Source organism: Nuphar pumila, chromosome 13 (genome assembly GCF_984573655.1).
Source record: "Nuphar pumila chromosome 13, dmNupPumi1.hap1.1, whole genome shotgun sequence".
NCBI classification, from domain to species: domain Eukaryota; kingdom Viridiplantae; phylum Streptophyta; class Magnoliopsida; order Nymphaeales; family Nymphaeaceae; genus Nuphar; species Nuphar pumila.
In genome coordinates this window covers 20,810,769-20,833,355 of record NC_143261.1, presented here as the reverse complement: position 1 = coordinate 20,833,355, position 22,587 = coordinate 20,810,769, and the positions used below count along the sequence as shown (strand labels likewise).

The 22,587-nt window shown below is 37.4% G+C and overlaps 1 protein-coding gene across 1 annotated transcript in view; it reads left to right on the top strand.

Moving 5' to 3' along the window:
* The window catches only part of LOC149818038 (protein GET1-like), a 29,654-nt gene extending 11,073 nt beyond the window's left edge, over nt 1-18,581 (top strand). The window contains exons 3-7 of the mRNA XM_089984493.1: nt 14,773-14,843; nt 14,988-15,058; nt 15,140-15,221; nt 17,905-17,957; nt 18,295-18,581. Coding sequence (XP_089840619.1) covers nt 14,773-14,843; nt 14,988-15,058; nt 15,140-15,221; nt 17,905-17,957; nt 18,295-18,402 — 385 coding nt within the window. The 3' untranslated portion in view covers nt 18,403-18,581. The remainder of the gene's footprint in view (nt 1-14,772; nt 14,844-14,987; nt 15,059-15,139; nt 15,222-17,904; nt 17,958-18,294) is intronic.
* The last annotated feature ends 4,006 nt before the right edge of the window (nt 18,582-22,587 follow it).

The following is a 22,587-nucleotide window of genomic DNA, read 5'->3' as shown; positions in this document are numbered from 1 at the left end:
CATACAAGCACATACACATGAGCCACTTAGGGGCAAAAAACATCATAAAAATATAGAATTTGTATAACAAATATGCTTGAACAAGACAAGAGGGGTTACACCCCCTATTTATACATAAAAGAAAGCAAAGAAGAGCCATTGAAAAGTGCTCCCAACAATTTGAAATATAGTTGTTGGGAGCACTTCCCAACAACTAGAAATATAGTTGTTGGGAGCACTCCCCAAAACTCTATTTCAATAGCATTATAATGACTATAATGCCCTTGATAAAAAGAATAAATTACAAAAATAATGAAAACCTAAAGTGCCCCTAAAAGTAATATAAAGGACTGTTGTACCCCTAATGGGTACAACTTATTACAAGGTGCAAAAAGACTAAAATACCCCTATTGGGTATTTAACTATTACAATATATATATATATATATATATATGCAAATATACATATCTTAACACCCCCCTCAAACTCATAGTGCCACAACCTAGAGTTTGCCAAGGAGAAATTGAAATCTTGGTGACGAAAATGCTTTGGTGAAGAAGTCCGCCAATTAATACTTGGTTGGTACATATGGCAATGTAATGTTATTCTTAAAGAATTCCTCTTTGACATAATGGTAGTCCATTTTGATATTTTTTTTGTTCATGAAATGTATGATTGTCGGCGATGTAAACTGCACTTTTGTTGTTACAATACAATCTTGAGGGTTGAACTCCCAAGTCTTCTAACAATTGTTTTAACCATACCAACTCAAAAGCAGTGGTTGTCATAACTCAGTATTCTGCTTCTGTAGAGGATAGGGACACTTTTTGTTGCTTTTTGCATTTCTACGAAATCAACGAATCCCCTATAAAAATACAAAAATCCGTAGTTGGGCAACGATCATTTACATCTCCTCCTTAATTAGAGCCTGAATAAACAATAACTTCTAATGGAAAAGAAGATGACAAAAATAAACCATAACTAATAGTTTTTTTGATATATCTATCCTCATTACAATACTCATATGTATTGTAGTAGAAACATGTTGAAATTGATTAGTAGAGTGAATAACATGTGCAATATCAGGACGAGTAATAGAGAGATAAGATAAAGCTCCAATCAATAGTTTGTAAGGAGTTGGATCCTTCAGAGGTTCTCCATCCTTCCTCATTTTGACATTGATAACATCTAGAGTATCAACTTGTTTTTTATTAGAAAGCCCTGATCGTTCAATGATCTCTTCTTCATACTTAGCCTCTGACAAATAATAACCACGAGGTGAGTAAGTCACTTTAATTCCAAGAAAATATTGTAAGAAACAAAGATCTGTCATATCAAAGCTAGCTTTGAGAACGTTACTGATATGACCAACTCCCTGCTTATCACCTAATGTGATAATCATGTCATCAACATAGAGAATATTACCATGTATGCATTAGAAGACTTAACAAACAATGCAGTGTCACTATAATAAGATTTAAAACCAAGTTGGGTCATTACACTACTAAATCGATCATACCAAGCCTTGAGAGGTTGTTTTAGATTGTATAAAGCCTTGCATAACTGAAAGACCTTTTTATATGCCAATCCTAATCCTGGTGGGGGTTCCATGTAAACTTTTTCATTAAGGTTACCGTCTATGTCACACGGACTCGGCTAAGGAGGTGCCGCACCCGAGTCGACACGCCTCGACACGGGTGCGGACTCGGGTGCGGCTTCGGACTCGGCCCGGACTCGGTCAACGCCGAGTCGGACTCGGTCAACGAGTCCAAGCCGAGTCCGTCCACATTTTGGACTCGGTCAACTTTGACCGAGTCAAAAAATGTCCCTAAAAAACCAATTTTTTATATTTTTTATTTAAAAAATATATATAAAAAGAGTGACAGTGCTGCAGTCACAGACTGTGACTGTGCTGCAGTCACAGACTGTGCACAGTCTGTGCAGTGTGACTGTGCACAGTCACACGGACTGTGCTGTGGCATTTTAAAAATAAAATAAAATTATATATATATATATATATATATATATATATATATATATATATATATATTATTTTTTTTTTGCCGAGTCCCCGTGTCCAAAAAAATTAAAATTGTGCCGCACCCGCACCCGCACCCGCACCCATGTGACATAGGTTACCGTTCAAAAAAACGTTTTTAACGTCCATTTGAAAAATAGACCATTTTTTAATCGAGGCTATAGAAACAAGAGTTCTTATAATGGTTATTCGAGCAACGGAAGCAAAAGCTTCATCATAGTTTATTTTTTACTCTTGACTATATCATTTGGCTATAAGTCTAGCTTTATACCTCTCTAATGTCCCATCACTCTTGGTTTTAATTTTATAAACCCATCTATACCCTATTGTTTTTTTTCTTTTGGGTAATATTTGAATTTCTCAAGTTTTTGCTTTCTCTAAAGCCTCTAATTCATCGTTCATGGCTATAATCCATTCTTGATGATTCTTAGCATCATTATAAGAGGATGGTTCTATATATGAGTGAATGGCCATTAAACATGCTCTATACTTGGGTTCAAAAGAGTTATATGACACAAATCTACTTGGAGCTTTGAAAATCTCATGGATTTTCTAATATTAGATGAATCTATGTCTTGAGTTTGAGAATATCTTTAGCACATGGGGTGGATGATCTTCAATGTGTCGAGAATAAGTTTGAAGTTCGTTATGTGAATGGTCTATACCATCAAGACCTTCGTTCCCATTCTCATATGCATTATGAGTGTCCACATTGTCATTCTCATGCACATCATGAATGTCATTACTATCATAATTGATAACTTTATCATGCTCATTAGCTAGATAAAAAGAAATGAATAATCATAATGTTCTTTGTTTTTATCTTTATCAAACCCATTTTCATTTTCAAGAAATGAGACATTTCTTGAAACATATAGCTTATTTTTTCTAATTTCATAACATTTATACCCTTTTTGGTTTTCGTCATATCCCAAGAAAACACAAGGTATAGCTTTTGCGGAAAGTTTGTCATTCTTGTTGGTTAGGACAAAACATTTACAACAAAAAACTCTAAACCTTTTATAAGCAGGAGGAGTTTTAAATAATTTTTCAATAAGGGAAAAAATGTCAACAGTTTTTTAAGGCATTTTATTTATTAAGTAGATCGCCGTAAGAGCAGCTTCGGCCCCAAAAAATTTAGAAACATCTTTAGATATAAGAAGTGTTCTAGCAGTCTCAACAATATGTTTATGTTTTCTTTCAGCTAGTTCATTTTGTTGAGGAGTATAGGGACAAAATTTATGATGAATAATTTCATGTAAATTAAGATAATTTTTGAAGTCATTTCATTAAAATTCTCCTCCGGAATCAGGTTTAAAAAATTTAATGTTGACTTTAAATTGTGTTTTTGTATAATGATGAAAATTTTGGAAGCAATCAAATACTTCATATTTGTGCTTAGGAAAATATATCCAAGTGTCTACTAAAATCATTTATGAAAATAACATAATATGATACTCCTCCTTTGGACACAATCGGAGCCGGTCCCCATCCATCCGAGTGCTCTAATTCAAATTGTTCTTTAGATATAAAATGACTAGTCCATATAGCAAGAATTTCATTTTACCAAAAATACAATCTTCATAAACTAAATTTTGTTATTTATATCTTGTAAGAAATGAAAAAAATAAAATTTTCATATATTAGGATGTCCTAGTCTTTTGTACCAACTTTTTATATATTTCTTTTTCATAAAATTACAAAAAACATGGTTTGATATTTCAAGGTTGTCCATTACATAAAGATCTCCCCTTCTATGGTCATGCCCAATCAATTTCTCGGGTTGGAGATCCTGTATTAAACAATCATTACATAAGAAAGAAATTTTGCACCCATGATCCACAATTTGAGAAACAAATAGGAGGTTTAAATTTAATTTTGGCACTATTTTAACATTTGATACATGAAAAGTTTGATATTTTTGCAAAGTTTCAAAACTTTTGATTTTAAAAAGGTTTCATCGACGGTTGAAACATAAGAATCATTTGGATTAGTATGACATTCAGATAGTATAGACTCATTTGGAGTCATATGAAAAGAAGCTCTAAAATAAAAAATCCGAGAAGTTTTACTGGGATCAATACATGTGGATAGGGCCGCATTAGAGAGATAAGTTTTATTTTTTAACACTGGTTGTAGTGCTTCCATGAGTTGTGCTAAAGACAATGATCCCACGCTTTTGAAGCTTTCATCTATACCATTTTTTTTCAAAAGATGGTCTTACGGAAGCTACCTTCTTTTTTGTCTCTTTGTTCTTCTCTCTTTTTTGGGCAAAACGGCTTGATGCGACCCGGTTCATAACAAAAATGGCATTAATTTGCCACTTTTCTTGTATTCATAGTCTTTTCTTCTATGATCATTTGAGATTCTCCCATAATCGTTGGAGTTTCTTCCATACTCATTGGAGCTTCTCCTATAATCATTGCTTCTTCCAAAGTGATGAGGCTTATAAGCCTTTGAGTGGTTTATGGGCCTTGACATAGCAAGAACCAATTATTCATCTTTAGTGGAGGAGGGTTTCTTTAATTTATTTTCCTCAATAGTTAATTCTTCTAGAGTTTGAACTATAATAGGAACTCCTCCTTTATGAAGAAGAGCATATTTTGTCCTTTCAAAGGTCTAAGACCATTTACAAATTGGTATAATTGTTCTGTTTTAATTTGATTTTCACGGAGTTCTACATCTTGGAAGCAATGCCACTTAAGCTCTAAAAGAGCCAATTCATCCCAAAGAAGAGAAAGTGCATTATAGTATTCTCTGTAAAGAAACAAGAAGACTTCACACACCTCACTCAAGAGGCACAAATTACACCCACAAATGGTCCAAAGCACAAAAAACCACTAAGGGCTTATGAAGAATGCAATTACAAAGTGCACATGCATAAGTCGACTATGGGACAATCCAAAAAGCACTAAGGCTTACACAAGCACAAGAGTGCATACAATGTCAAATAAGAGACAACACATAAAAATAATGAATTTATTCATCAATGAGCTTCAAATAAGCTTTTAAATAGGAGGGGCCTTAAGCCCTTATTTATAGATAAGAAGAGGCCAAGAGGGAGCCTCCAAATAGACGTTGGGAGGCTCCTATCCTAACGATCATATTGGTGACCGTTGAGAGTACTCCCAATGACTATAAGAAGGCATTTTATAAGAACGCCCTTACATAATGGGATGAAATACAAAAGTTAAAAGAATAATAATAAAGAAAAACCTATTTTCTAACATGTACAAAATGACCAAAAATGCCCCTAGTGGGCAACCTAAATTACATTATTAATTATAGTTATATATACATATAGCTTGAATATATATAATTATCTATGAAATTATACATATAACTTAACATTCCATAATGCTCATTTCTCTTTGGGTTATAGTTCTAACTTTGTTTTGCACATTACATACATGAGCTATGTCCTTTAGACAATAAATATCTTTAAGATATTTTCATGCATCACTAGAAAAATCAAAATTTACCAAACTTGAGCACTTCTTGATGTCAAAAATATCGATGAACCATCCAATAATTTTTTATTGGCCCATCCTTCATTCTTTCCATCTTTTCTCATACTCTCTAACGACTTTAGACATTTCATCTCCTTGACTTGCTACTTCCTTTCCATTCTCAATCTTGGTGAGCATAAGTTTGGGTTCTCTTTCGGTACTATCAAGTATCAACCAAACCCCATAGACCCTTTTCTCCTAAGTCACAGGGATTCAGCCAATCGGGTGCCGCACCCGCGTCGACACGACGCAACACGGGTGCGGCACCCGGTGTGGTCAACCAGACCCTGGGTGCGGTCAACACACCCAGGGTAATTTGTGTCCAAATTTTGGACAAAAAAAAGGCCCGATGAAAAGGACTGAGGGGAGGCAAATTTTTTTTGCCCTAATCCTCCTGAGTTTGCTTCTTGAAGCCGACGCCCACACCAATGCCTTCACCGACACTGACACTGACTCCTTCCGGCCGCTCCTCAGTTATCAAGTACGTATCTCTCTATCTCACGAGCTCTTCCTCACTCTCACAGTCTCTCTTTTCTCACTCTCAGTCGCTCTCTTTCACTCTCACTCTCAGTCGCTCTCTTTCTCACTCTCATTTTCAATAATGTTATTTCGGGGTTTGGGGCATTCTAAAATTTTTTCAATAATGTTATTTGGGGGTTTTGGGCTTTCCAAAATTTCTTGATGAATTGATGATGCTATATCCTGTGATCGCGCGTGCGTGAAAGAGGTTGAACTCTGCATTTGCTAATGCTGTGATTTGATTTTTTTATGACTGATTTATGTGATTTTGTTGTTGGCTATCGGGTTGTTAACATTGATCGTTAAGTAGAAAAAAAATTGTGTATACACAATCTGTTTAGACGTTTTCCTTGAAATAAAATATTTTTTATTAGATTCCTGTAAGTGTTATCGTTTCCCTAGTACTTGGCGTCAAACTGATTCTCTGTGGAGTTCAATTTTGACGTCCTCTAATGTTTGAGAGTGATTCTATGTCCTTCCTAGTGAACGGTTTGATTTAAAAAAAATAGTTTTTTTTGCAAATCTGATTATTGTTCAAACTTAAAAATTATATATATATATATATATATATATATATATATATATATATATATATATATATATATATATATATATATATATATATATATATATATATATATATTGCCGCACCCCCGCACCCAAGTTTTTTGAAAGTGCTGCACCCCTGCACCCGCACCCATGTGACATAGTTTTTCTCATATTTTGTGTTTTACTATGGATGCCCACATCATATAGTTTGTATCATTGAGCCTCACGGGAATAAAGATGACAACTTGAGAGAGAGAGAGAACAAAAACAAAAAGAAGAGACAAGGAGCTAACAAAAAATGAGTTGAAGAGGTTTGATGATGTGCTTCTGGAGGCAATGAACCAACAAACAAAGCTCCGCTCACGGTCCTTCTATTGATCTTCACGTGCAAGCCACAATCCAAGAGATCCAATGACTCTGATACCATGTAACGAAACAAAAAATATAATAAGAGCGTCTCTTATGGGCTTACAAGAACACAATCTCAAAGAACACAACGACCACTTAGGGTCAATCACACAAGCACATACACATGGGCCACTTAGGAGCCAAGAACACCATAAAAAATTTAGAATTTGTATAATAAATATGCTTGAACAAGCATTACATACAAGAGGGGTTACACCCCTTATTTATATGCAAAAGGAAGCAAAGAAGAGCCATTAGGAAGTGCTCCTAGCAGCTTGAAATATAATTGTTGGGAGCACTTCCCAACAACTAGAAATATAGTTGTTGGGAGCAGTCCCGACAACTATATTTAAAGATCATTATAAGGACTATAATGCCCTTGATAAAAAGAATAAATTACAAAAATAATAAAAACCTAAAGTGCCCCTAAAAGTAATATAAAGGATTGTTGTACCCTTAATGGGTACAACTTATTACAAGACTAAAATACCCCTATTGGGTATTTAACTATTGCAATGACAATATATATATATATATATATATATATATATATTAACACTTCCTAGGTTTGAAAGTAGCATACTCAATAAGAGGGCTCTATTTGTTTCAACATAAGTATGCAACAAATCTAGTCAAGGTTGTAAGTATCATATCGTTACCTGTATCGGTCGGGCCCAATTAAGACAATATCGTATCGTAAAATATCATAAATTGTTAATAATTTTTTTTAAAAAATCTAAAAAAATAAAAAAAAAGTCAGGAAAAATTAGCAAAAATTCTAAAAAAATCATATTACATGAAACAATGTTGAATTGTACAAAATATAACCATAAAATCACATATAAATCATTTGTCTTTATGAGCTGCATAAGACATCATCAAACATCAATTATCTCACAAGAACATGCCACGAGGCTCATACTTTCATATTACATAAACAAAATATTATGGCAATAGTTGCACTCGATTTTCAATCGGTTTTCACTCATTACTTGAGTGCCCCATTGCCATGCTGGATCATCTTATGCCATCTTTGTTGGAGGAGTGTGGAGTTTGATTTCTACCTTGATATAAATCTTTAATTTTCATGGCCTAAGGCATTTTTTTTTTGGAGAGTAGCTTTGTAATTTTACTCGTAATAAAGATTTTTTACCTCAATAAAAATGGTGAAAATGCACTTTTTTTTTACCTTAGCCCACTTCTTTGGATGAAAAAATGGCAGAAATGTACTTCTAATGGTCTCTAGACAAATGGAGAAGTCGGCCTTCAAAAGGTATTTAAAACACAAAATGAAAAAGTAACTTTCGGCCTTTTTAAAGTCTGTCGAAGGTGTATCATACGATACACTCAATACATGTATGATACATACTCGTATAGCAATACGAATGTGTATTGTATTGCAAAAACTAAAAGTAATGATACGTATCATATCATATCGTACGATACTTACAACACTGGATCTAGTGATGAAGGATAGACTTGCAGATGATTGTAGGTGAGTGGCTACTCATATGGAAGCAAATGTCATGTTGCGAGTCTCAGATGTTGAAAAACTTGATGAGCATGTATTCTACAAGCAACTTATGGGCAATTTAATATACTTATCTATCACTAGACTTGACATTATATACGCAATGCACACAGTTAGTCAATTTATGAGTGCGCCCACCTTAGTTCATCTAGCAGTTGTGCTCAGAATAATATGATATACACTTTGGCATGTTCTTTTCAGCTTCATTCTCTACAGATGTCAGAGCATTTTGTGATTCAGATTTTGGTGGGTCAACTAAGGATCATCTTTCAACAACCAGTTTCTGTGTTTTTCTTGGTAGTTTCCTAATATCTTGGAAGAGCAAGAAGCAATATGCTGCTTTATCTACTGCTAAAGCAGAATACAGAGTCATGGCATAGGTTACTATAGAAATCATTTGGATAAGTTGACTTCTTAAAGAATTTGGAGTGAAAGTTTGTGGAGGTACTCTCTTGTATTGTAATAACATGAGTGCAATTCATATTGTCAAAAAACTTGAATCACGAAAGAACCAAGCATATTGTGATTGATTGTCACTTTATAAGGGAGACTTATGAAGATGGTGTTATTTCTTTAGAGCATGTGAGCTTAAAGGATCAAGTTGCAGATATGTTGTCCAAAAGTTTGGCTCCTACACACTTTCAACAATTTCTTTCCAAACTTGGGATGATTTAGTTAGCATCACCTCAAGTTTGAGGGGGAGTGTTGAGAAGTGTAATATGACTATCATATTTGTAATTGTATACTTTGTGCTACCCTCCTATATTCTTGTACATAATATTGTTTATGAGGAGTATTCTTGTATTTTGGCTGGTAGGTAGAGTTTTTGTTTTGTAGTATAACCATGAGGGGCGTCCCCCTTTAAGATGTATCTTTATCAATTTTGCTAGCTAATGAAGTTTTGAGGATTCTCTCCTCCTATTCTTCTCTTCTTTCATAGTGGTTTCCCTATCTTCTTGAACTTGTATAAAATCAACAGCTCATAATCTTCGTAAATATTCAAGCATCCAAAAATCATATTTTTTCATCAAAAATACACGATCCAAGAGTTGATTCCTAGCAAATTCACCATGCCGAACACATTTACATGGTTGGATTTGCAAAAGTGTTGGAAATTCCCAATTCATACGGTAGTTCTCATATTTTAGTGACTATATATATATATATATATATATATATATATATATATGATGCAGGGCAGGATGGACCCAGACCCTACCCCAAGACCCGTGACCCGGATCCAGATCCATCAAGAAGAAGACCCGGATCTTGTCTCGGGTCCATGACTGGACCCGAGACCCGGATCCGCCAGCTGAATATTTAAAACCCTCTCCTAGGGTTTTACGAAGGCAGAGAAGATTGATTCCTTGGCAGCAACCTTTTCGTTCCAGCATTTTTTTTACTTTCTTGAGCTTTTGTCTCATTCCTTTGCATTGTTTGCTCTTTTCATTCATAGTTTACATTGTTATTCGTTCATTGAAGTTCTCTATTTCAATAAAAAGGAGGTTCAACACAGTCACCATCATTTTGGGTGACTGTTTCTCTTATTTCTGCCAATTGCTGAACGTGAGAGTCACGTTTCCTCATCCAGCCAGCAGATACGTTGCAGCCGACCATCGCCACTGCATCAGTTGGTATCAAAGCCAACGCCTTTTCTCCCCGACAGCAAGATGAGTTCGGAGGTGAGGGGCGATCCGGTGACAGAGATCGAGCAGGAGGATGTCGGCAACACGGACCTAATACTACGGATGATGGAAATGATGACGAAGATGCATGAAAGCGTATTGCGAGTCAGCCGGGACGTGGCAAGTATATCACGACGATTGGATGGGGTGGAGAGTCGAGTTGCAGCGATTGATTCACCAGCAGTACCACCCTCAGCGTCTACTCAGCAGGTTGGTGTCGTCCCTGTCAAATCTGTGCCTGTGACCCAACAACACTTCCCGTTAGTCGTGCCATCTGGTGATATAGGGAAGGAGTTATGTAGGGACGTCGGCAAGCCGTTACCCCAAAGCCTGCCCATCAGCAACGTGGGTGCGCAAGTAGGGCAACGACCCACGCAGCAGGGGCTGCCAATCGGGCACGGTCTGCGTGGGCCGAACCTGATGCCGAGTCAAGCTGCAAACACACCCACCTCAGCCCAGACTGGGGTGGGTCTGTCAGTTTTCCCAGCACCTGTGCGCGGGGGCGCTGTTGCAGCACATTTGCAGACCAAGGGGACTGAACCCCTATGGACCAGACCTGCTCCAGCAGGGTCCGATCGAGATCCCACTAGGATCGGACCCATACCCGATTTCCAGGGACCACCCTTTGGGTTCCCGGTGGCGGGTATGGGTCCTGCAAACCCATATCTAGCCTACCCAGTTGGGTTTGGATTGCAGTTTACTAAGAATCCGGCCCAACCCGTTATTTTCGAACCCCAAATGGGACCCCCATACCGACCCAAACCTATATCGGACCCGGACGGAGCTCCAGTTTGATGTTGAGCCGGGTCAAAACCAGACCCATAATTGTAGGGATCGTGGATCGAGTTCAAACCAAGCCTTTTACCCCCCACAACTCGATCTCCGATCCAACCTATTCAAATTTGGGTCCGACGAATAGTCTAGGATTAGGCCCGATCCATATCCAGTCGGGCGAATCATCTCAGTCCAATACCAACCCAACCAGATACCCGAACCAGAACTAACCCGGTAACCCACCCCAGATCCAAAACCCAATACCCTACCCTACCCAATACCATTATCCTAACCCGACCTATAACCCAAACCCATACTATCCAATTTCTACCCACCTAGAGCTCGAGATCCGACCAACCGTTCCGCCTATCACAGGACCACCTGTCATACCGGTACCCCAACGTCGGACACAGATGGCTCCCGCCCATGGGCCAGCCAGACCGAGGCAGATTCAGCAGGGACCGGCGCGACTTGAGCGCCCCCCACACGTCATTGGAGTAGCACAACGCCAGCAGTCAGGCGAGCAGAACCGCGATGATAGAGCAGTGTGGGACGATACTTTTTGGGATGAATACCCTGCAGGCATGGTGGAGGCCCGTCAGCAGAGAGCACCAGAGCGCCCCTCCACGTATGGGGTGAAGTTAGAGCTTCCAGAGTTTGCAGGTCGGTTCAATGCAGAGCAGTTCTTTGATTGGTCATATGTCGTCCAATTCTTCTTCGACTACCACGATGTCGCCGAGCATCGTTGTGTCTCCCTAGCCTCTACTTGGTTGAGAGGCCTAACACATACATGGTGGGTTGAGATGCAGCGGTCGAGGGACCGACAGGGATTAGAGCGTGTACAAACTTGGGAAGAGATGCAGCGGTTGATGCAGTCTAAGTTTGTGTCGTTAGATCACACCGAGAGAGCCTACAAGGAGTACCTGACCCTGCGTCAATGCACCAATACTGTGGCGGATTACACTGCAGAGTTCCATCGTCTTTTCCTACGAGTGCAGATCGAGGAGACCGCCCGCCAGCAGGTCACGAGGTATATTTCTGGTCTCCGTCCTGCTATTTCTAACGACTTCAGTTGTATCACAGTCGAGTCACTGGATCAGGCAAGTAGTTATGCTATGAATGTAGAGGAGAAACTGAAAAGGAGGCAGGAACATAGGACATCCCGTAGTGATCAGTCCAGTCAACCCAAGTCGAGTTTTCCAATCAGGGGAGCGAGCTCCCCTAGGAAAGAAGACTCAAAGTCCGCCCAAGGAGTCGACCCTAGCAAACCCGATCAGTCTGGACTTGCGTACCACACCAGATCCAAGGGTAAGCCCAATGAGTCCATTGTTCGTTGTTTTAGGTGTCAAGAGTTAGGTCATATTGCATCCAAGTGTACCACCATGAATAAGAACACTCATCTAGCAGAGGGCATTGTTGAGTCTGCGTCCGATAGTGAGAGCGAGGGTGAGTCGCTTGTTGAGGGGAATGACGAGGTGAAAGTCATAGAGTTCGATGGCAGCATCGAAAATTTGTTAACCATTCGTCATGTGTTGACCACATCCCGAGAGTCGACCCCCATAAAATGGTTGCGAAATAATATTTTTAGAACTCGGTATAACTGTGAGGGGCGTGCATGTGATGTTATCATTGATACTGGAGCGTGCGAGAATATGGTGTCCGAGAGTGTCGTGTCAACCTTGAACCTAAAAACAGAAAAATTGTCCCAACCTTATAAAATGGCATGGTTCAAGAAAGGCAACGAGGTGCCAATCACCCTGCGTTGTCTAGTTCGGTTCTCTATGGGGGAGCATTACCACGATGAAGTGTGGTGTGACGTGGCGCCCATGAGTGCGTGTCACATCCTATTGGGACGTCCCTAGCAGTTTGACCGTAAGACCATCCATGATGGCCGTAGGAATACGTACTCATTTGTCTTTCAGGGTCATAGGATAGTTCTCCTTCCCACCAAGGAGACCGGGTTGCCCCGGCTAGCGGGCCTAGTTGACCGATCTTCCCTCCTTGGGCTATCCGAAACTTGGCACCTTTCTCCTACATCTAATGTGTTTGATCTATATGCTTACTGTGGAGACAACAAGTCGTCAGAACCAACTTCTTTCCCACCTGGGGAGAATGATGCAGGGCAGGATGGACCCAGACCCTACCTCAAGACCCATGACCCAGATCCAGATCCATCAAGAAGAAGACCGGATCTCGTCTCGGGTCCATGACTGGACCCGAGACCCGGATCCGCCAGCTGAATATTTAAAACCCTCTCCTAGGGTTTTACGAAGGCAGAGAAGATTGATTCCTTGGCAGCAGCCTTTTCGTTCCAGCATTTTTTTTACTTTCTTGACCTTTTGTCTCATTCCTTTGCATTGTTTGCTCTTTTCATTCATAGTTTACATTGTTATTCGTTCATTGAAGTTCTCTATTTCAATAAAAAGGAGGTTCGACACAGTCACCATCATTTTGGGTGACTGTTTCTCTTATTTCTGCCCATTGCTGAACGTGAGAGTCACGTTTCCTCATCCAGCCAACAGATACGTTGCAGCCGACCATCGCCACCGCATCAATATATATATATATATATAGCACATCCAAAATATGGGTCTGCCCGGCTTATTGCTAAGCCCTGCTCAGCTGGGCTTGTGTGCAGCCCTAAAGCTTGGAGACTCATGACTTGGTAGCAGTTTGAGGGTCATGGGTTTGACTGGAATAAAAAACCGGGTGGCTATGGATAAATTGTTGCTTAATTTGCACAGAAATTGGGTACCAATATGTGTGTCTCTTGCTACAGATTCCTTCCACATCTGTACAGTTCTCATCATGGCTGGATTTCACTATCACGTGTCACTTCCAAGAATACTTTTAACATCAAAGGATCTAATCATAGGAATATATTGGATAGGTTACATTAAAGTTTCTTTTCATAACTTTTCAGACTATGTATGGAGTGTGACATAGCTCAGACTGTAAATGTTTAGCCATTGGATTATGTAAAATGCAAAATGTTAGAGCTTTAAAAAAAATTACTTAAACATGTCCATTTTTACAAGCATGCAATTATATAAACGATGTCTATTCCTATCACATACTATTATATGCTCAAGCATGGAAGCAAAGTATGAACATATGGCTGCAGTAACGGCATATGGATTTATAGTTTTTTGCTGCACATCATTTATATATCATATAATTGATATTGTTCTGCAATAACTGTAGTGTATTACCAGTTGAAAAAAAATTGCACTGCTATTAGTTCTCTCTTAATCTAGCCATACTTGAGAAATGCAACTCTAAGTTAACCCAGCATCTCATTTATTAGAAAATAGAATATCATGATTGAACCACAGTTTATTGATATGAATGAATGTATTATCTTCATGAAGTCATATCTTCCAAAGTCCTCTTTAAAAAGACATTTGTATGTCAAGTTGAAACTACCCACGGCATTAACCCATGGACAATTTGGTGCAAAGTTGTTAATGTGAAAATGGAGATTTGTGAACTACAGGTTTAAGAACTTTTTGTTGTGTCATATTATTTAACTGCTGGTCATTCTTCTGATCAGTAGGGATTATTATCATATTACCCTTTACAAGTTAATTTTGATAGAAAGTTATGGAGTTATGCTTAGGATGATTTTCCCTAGACACCCTAATTGTCAACTCTTGTTATTTCCTTCTCTCTCTCTCTCTTTTAACAAGGATTAGTGAACGTTTTTGTGGTGTCTTGTGAAGACATTGAACTATTGAAAATCTAGAAATGCCTATACATGATAAAGTTTTGTGGTTGCAGGCCATCAACATTTGCTCAGGCTGCAAAACTTAGAAGGATTGCAGCAGCGAAGGAGAAGGAACTTGCACAGTGTGTGTTTGAACTTGCCAGTTGTCACTATTCATGGCTGAATTAATTTCATCATTCCTCTTGTGTTTATATGTTCTATTTCCCTAAAGTTCTTAGTTCATTTTGCATTTTATAATTTAATTTGAATATTGATTTGTTTATGGCAGTCCAGGAATCACATGCGAAGGAGAACGGATGGTCACCAGTTTTTTATTTGTGGCATATGAAAATTGTGAAAGTATGAATATATGCTGTTATTTTCTGTTATAATGCCTTTCCCTAAGTAAATATCCAATTCTCATGGTTTTGTTCCATGTAGACTATAACATATCTTGGAGTGGCTTGGTGGTTCTGGAGCACACCTGTTGCAGTCATTCCCGGTCAACTTTTTCAACCTTTTGGTAATTCTTTTTTAGATCTGAAGCTAATTGTTTGGATGATGCACTATCTTTTCTTAAAGGATGAATGCTTACAATAACCAGTTAGCTTTATTTTATTTAGTTTTTGTATGATTTATTGCATGTGTGGGCTCTTAGAGGCAATATTTTCTGGATTTACAAGAATCTGGCTCTCATTAGGAGAGTCCTTAGGCTGAGGTGGACTTCCCATAGTCACGTCACCCTTAGAAACCTTGGCTGATAAACCTTCCTTAGCTGTAGAACTCTCCTTAGGAATTGCTTGATGCATAAAACTGCAGCAGAGCTTTGAACCTACATTATGGTTCCATTGAGATTTTAGATCCTTAAAGAGTTGCACTATTTTAGAGCTTCAGCCTGGATTTGCCTGTTTTAGACTTGTACTTACTAACTTGCATGACTTCTAATGCCTCGCCTCTCAGCTTGAATGGTGATATTGGGATATTTTGTTAATGCTTTTAGTGACCATATTGTTGGCTGCCTTGTGTATGGGAACATAACCCAAATCCACACTATTTGACAGTTATTATTAGTGCTAGTGTTTGATGTCCTTGAGGTGATTTGCTGGCAAACTACTATAACAGTTATATAAGCAACATATGCCATTAGTTTTAGTGCTTGGATTGGAAATCAAGATTCTTTTTCCTTCTTCGTAAATGCATTTTTCTGCACATAATCCTGCCATGGATTTACTATCAAGATTCCACCAACTGAATTATCCATGGCGATGAGACTAATTCATGAAGTATGCAATGCAATGCAAGGACATGAGGTCAATGTCTTATGCCCAATATTAGCCAGATGGTGGAATTCCTTTAAGTTGCTTTGGTAATGACCTCGAAATAGAACCCTTTAGTTTGAGCTAAAATATAAATGAGAATCTACTTTGTAATGATACATAAAAATAATGACTTTTTAAATCATAAAAAAGATGAAAGGCAATACAAATGACAAGCATTAACAGAAATTCCCTTGGGCTGGCCCCAAAAAATTAAATGTAGCTACCCCTTCTAATGCGCTAAACTGTGTTCACAACTAGATTCATTACAAGTGAATCCTGAAATCACAATAGCTAGCTTTTGAAGATTCAGAAAACTTCTAAATGACATTTATCAATGATTGGCGTAAACTGTAAGAATGTTCATATTAGCTATTTTAACAATACAGTTACTAAATGAATTGCAAAGTAAATAAATAAAGTTCAATTTACCAAGTTGCACGGTTTTCCTCTTCTGGATTGCTTTATCCAACATAAAAAGATTCATGGCACATTTATAGCTTCATATGCCATCCAAAATCTTGTCCTATATGCTCATATTGAAAACCAGAAAGAAAACCAGGTGTACAAGGGATTCTCAGTATCTGCTTTTGCTCTAACCAGTCTTTATGCTATTGTATTCATAATATAAGCTTGGGTCCAGACACAAGCTGGCTTCCGATAAAGGTTGATATGACTGGGACACTCCTAACATATGGAGCTGCCCAGATTAGTGTGTATTTGTTTTTATCATGAACCAAGCATTTATTGCTTTTTCCTTTTGTATATTCTGTAACCTCGAGCATGTTATAAGATATGGTGTCAACTAATGGTTCGTAACCTTTAATGCATAGTGGAGACCATTATAAAACTCTGCAAAAGCATCCTTATGTGATTTTCTCCAGTTGATCACTTTGTTCACCTGTTCTTTTTCTCCATTTATCTAAAATGAGTATAGCTTTCATGACTAAATGGATGTTCTCGTGCCTAGTGGATAAGCATGCTATTGTTTGGCTATGGAGTTATAAATATCCTATTCATATTTATTGTGTGTATGGCCAGAAATAAAGTATGTCAACTTGCTTTCTTGATTACTTCACCACGACTATCTCACTGGTATCTATGAACATCAACTCAATGCAACTTGTCAAGAGCAAGAGATATTGTCCATAGAAAGTCTTCTGGTTGTAAGATAGATGCTTTATTGTAAAAAAACTTGCCTCCTATTCTTCCTTCTAGTATCTCAACCACTCCATCCAACAATTGGAGAAACAGCAGTGTATCTTGAAAGAGAAAGACAAAAAAGAACAGGAATAGAAGCAAATTCCTTCAAAGGAAAGAGAAGAAAGTGCAATGAAAAATTAAAGTACAAAGTAAAAAAAGAAACAAAGATCAGTTTATGTTTTATCCCTGTAAGATTTTCTCCTTATGAAATCAAAATCAACATCACAGCCTGTCCCATCCAAATAAGATAAGTTTAATTACTGCTATTTCTCTATCTTTTCCTATCTAGAGCAAAAATACTATGTTACCCAAGAATCTTATCCTTTCCTGCTATCTCTGTCCATCATTATGGTAAAGTGTTTTAAGTCACACATCTGCAACTTCAAGATTATGGTTTCATATTTTTGCCTGATTTACTATGTTTTTCTGGGTGCAATTATGTGCACAAGTTCAATGATCATGTGGTGGCCACCTTGAGAAGCAGCTTGAATTTTGTTAATTCTGCAGTCAGGTTGATCTTTTGTGACGTAGAAGTGCTCGTCATTATGAAGCATCTTATGGTTGATAAAGTCATTGGATAATGCAGTTGTAATAATATCTCTATTTTTAATAGCTAAATGATCATCTCTATATATCTTTTTCTTTTTTCATCCCAGCTAAATGATACTCTCTCTCTCTTCATCCCAGGCAGGTTACTCTTCTGTAGGGATAGTAAATTTTCAACTGGCAATGTTATCCAGGTGCCATTAGCTTTAAATTTTGAACAAGCTTCTTTTTATTATCATTATTATTATTATACAGAGTAACAGCATGCAGAATAGGAGACCTGGCCATGCTGGTCTTAGCCTGCTGTACCTTTGATTGTTGTCTCGGAGGAACACCTTGAACCCCAGGGCACCTCCTGCTTTGCCTTGTAGAAGGGGGCACCCACACGAAGGCTTGAACTTGGGGTAGGGGGAAACCTTCCTATCCACGAGCCCAAGACCATCTGGGTGAACCCCTTGGGGTCAAAATTTGAAGAAGTATCTGATGTCAGATGAATTATTTAATTGATTTGTTCGGTTGAAATGGATGCAGGTTGGAATTATTCCTTGGCTGGTTTTAACAGGGCGAGTTGGTGAATACACGTTCCATAAGCTGTCGTTACTCATGGGCATTTCACTTCCAAAGCGACTTAAGGCATGATCTTTTTTACCAAATAAGTGTATACTGGATTAACACTGTTTGTCACATTTGGTATCAAATTTACTTCAACATTTGGGAAGATTCAGGATGTGATGAACTTTCTGGGGTGTACATTGAACTACTAATGTATCTTTTCTGTTATTGCAAGTTTAACTAGGTGGCCTCTTGTACTTTTGAGCTAATTTCTGCTTCCAACTGTAGTAAGTTATTTGAACTTTTCTGGAAGGCGATCATTTTTTGTTTCATATGGTAAAATGAGTTGATCAACACTCTCTCTCTCTCTCTAAACAATATAAACACGAGCAAGCTTTATTCATGCGATGATGGCCAAACCATTGAATTGCAAACAAACATGAACACGATATTGGTGGAAATCATGCCACTGATATTAGCCAACTGGTAACTATGTCATGTTCAGTGCGACATCACCACTGAACTATTAATGAGTAAATCAAGTTCAACTAAATGGACTCAACACCAACTGCTGTCATAGTTGATTTCGAATAGCGATAACAGATTGGATTTGGGCCAGATGTTCTGACTGAACCTGAATCCAATTAGGTAGATTCTGTAAAGCAGGCATCTTCCAGACTTTTTAATCCAAATCTGAATCTGACCCAATTACATTTTAGATGTATCTGATCAACTAATCAGATTAAGATTTGGTATTGTAGTTCTGGATTCGACTTACAATCTGAAATTGAATCTGATTAGGTTGGATTCAGTAATTCATAGATCCTTACTGAGTATGGCATGTTTACATACCTAATTTGAAAGTGTGACTTCCAAATGCCCCAGACAGAAATTAAGAATGAGGTCATTTTTTATGCAGCGCCGCTGCATGCTTAGCTCCGCTGCTGATTACCATCCATCTCAACATTTCTCGAGATGGACACCACACCCATCTCAATAAGTGCCAAAATGGGTGGCTGTCAAGCAGGTTACTGCATGCAGCATGCTCACCATGCAATGACGCTGCATATAATATGAATACATTAAGAATTGACCATGCAATCAGAGGATGTTAAAGTCTAAATAATTTGATGATGATATAGCTTATATCACAATAACAAGGACAGGAACTGTAACTCAATGCGAGTTTGAGATGCGAACATTTTATTTTTTATTTTCAAACGTAGGACACATATTTTTTTAATCATTTAATTGGTTAAAAATATGGTTTTATATTTTAATATACAAAAATGTATTTAGTATTGAAATATTATTAATAATATTAAAAAAAAATAGTATCCATAAGTGCCCACAAGGGCTTCACTCATCTGGTAGGGGCAACTTCGTTGAGAGGACATCACAAGTTCGAAAACCACGGGTGGCATCCCTTGCCGCAAGGTCAAAGCTGGGCGTACTCCCTGGTGGGCAGGGGCGACCTCAAGGGTTTTACCAACCAGAGGTCAGCCAATGCGCAGTCTTGGGGGGGGGGGGGGTTCCCTTGGATTATCCAAAAAAAAAAAAATCCATAAGTGTCATGTGTTGTATCGGCCAGAAAATGGCGTGTGCCTGTATGCTAGGCCATATCTGAGAAAGCGCAAGCTGGCTCTGGACTAACCAACCTAATGCCCTAAGAACTAGCTTTAGTTTGTCTGTGCCATAAATAAGTTTTTATTTTGTAGGAAAATATCGGACAGCCAATTTCTTACACTATTGCAAAAAAAAAAACGTTTTTTGTCAAGTTCGGTTCCACTCATCCCCATCTTTACACCCTTCTTAGATCTTATAATGCAAGTTGTTTTGTACAAATCTGATCCTAAAGATGGATTTAACATGGTCAATTTAATAAGAATCATATTTTTATAGATGAAAAATATGATTTTTAAATCACAAATTAAAATTTGTGTTTTGTCAATTGTTGATTTTTTGAATCACCAAAAAATATTGCACACAAGTCTGATTTCAGTGATTTAAATGTCCATCTTCACTAAATGAATGTCGTAGATCACATTCACGGAGTCCCATTTGATCAAAACAACTTGCATCAATGAAATCCCAAGAAAGGGTATGAAGATAAGGATGATTTTTCTATATTGGCTTTAGGGCGACATCTAGTCCCCTAATTGAAATTGTAAGGTCAAATCTTTTGCCAATTCAATGAAATATGTTTTCTTTCAAAAAAGATAAGGATGACTTTGGGGATGAGTGGAGCAGATTTGTTATTTGTCACTATGCATGCACTAATAAACATTTAGCACAACATTCAAGACTTAACAAGGGGGCAAACCATGCTATGCCACATGCATTTGATCAAAACATCGAAGAAAGCATGTTATTTTTAACATGTAAACGTGATATTTTCTTTGATTTCTGATTGTATGTAATGGATTGGGATGATAATTGAATCTTTGTTGTCAATTTTTTGCAAAGAAAAAACACGATCTGCTTTCGAGAAACAGTTGCTTTGAATTGAAGGAGAGCTAGTGCAATTGGTTGCTAAGATAACTAGGATTTGACACTAATGACAACTCGAGGTGCTTTCGTAGATGGGAAGATAAGAATAATGTAAAATGAGTTTTTTAACTTGAGAAAGTATTTGGTACTCTCGTGGGTAAGGAACCTCCTAGTTGAAACTTATAGTGAGAGGTTGTTTTGATCAAATCTAACTTCATCAATGTGTTCAATATGGTCAAAATAGTATGGATTGACTCTTGAATAGTTTTTTTATACGTAAAAATGTGATTTTATGAGCGTTAAAAAAATTGGTAAACTATAAGCCATTGATTCTTCAACTCTTGCAAATTCTTACGTACACATTGGAATTACAAAAGACTTAAAAAAAATAAAACGTTGCGAAGGTAGCAAACATTAGCCCTTTTAACTTGTTAATGTTGTATGCCATTGTTGAGTTATCCCCCAAAAATGTGCTTTTATTTTCAGTTGTTTATGGAGATACCTTTTTACTTTTCATTGCAAAACACATATTTGTCTTTGTGCGTGACTTTTTAGCAGACTCTTGATTTAGTAAAGATTTATACGTTGTTAGATCACAACATATAGATAACCATTTGTCTCTATATGTGTGCTCCTTTATGTGTTGTTAAGCTTTCCCAATTGAGTAGTATGTTCTTCCCAATTATTTTTTTATGGATATCACTAGCACATAAACAACCTGTTTAGTTGAACAAGGCAGCAAAGAAACTGGTTTAGAGCTAGCTCTTGGTGCTTTGCTTTTTGTTTTTACTTAACTATTCATTGTTATTCTCAAACAGCATTTTTAGATATGCATATCTTGCATTCCTTCTTATGTTTGTAACAGCAAGACACATGATCTAAGAGCTAGATCTTGGCAAATTGCATCTTCTTGACTTACGACTCATTGATATCCTCAAAAAGCATTTTTCAATCTGTATATCTTGCATTTTTTCTCATATTTGTCATAGTAAGACATGACTATAAAGGAACTGGTTTCTCTTACCGTTCATACATTGTGAGCAATGCTGATTTTCAATATTCCAAGTTTTCTTTTGCATATCAGACTCCACATATTTATCCTTTGCTAGAAATCAGCTGTTGGATAGCATTTTTTATGAAAAATATGATGTTATGAGCATTAAAATTTATAAAAATGTTGGACCATTGATTTTTGAAGTCTCACAAAAACCTGCTCACACATAATTAGATGATTCAAAAGGTGATTGTTGTTAAACAAACAATGTAGATCACATATGCAAAGTTAGACTTTCAAAAAATAATAAAAAAAATTGAATAATTAAAACCATCTGCACCCCCCTACTGGTAGGAGGAGCCAATAACTCCACGATTATAGACCTTAATAAATCAAAAGAAGATTGCAGTGCCCTCCCGTGTCAAGGAAAAAGAAGAGTTCCACACTCACATTTATTTTCTTTCTTTTTGTAAATTGTTGAACTTGTGAGATAAGCTATTTAATGTTATTTTTATCTGAAAATATCTACTGATTTTCGGAATTTTATGTGAAGCTCCACCAAATGGTATACACGGTAGCTAAGGGCATGTTTGCAATGCCTTGTGATTCTTGGAACATGTGATTGTAAATCACAATCACCATACTTTCACAAGGTTAGTAGAACATGAAAAGGTAAAAGTTGCGATTGTGATTGCTAGCTGAGATTGTTTTTTTTTTTATCTTGTGAAAGTAGATGACAAGATTGACCTTTCTGGGCTTTTATTTTCTCAGCTATTACTTTCTCACCT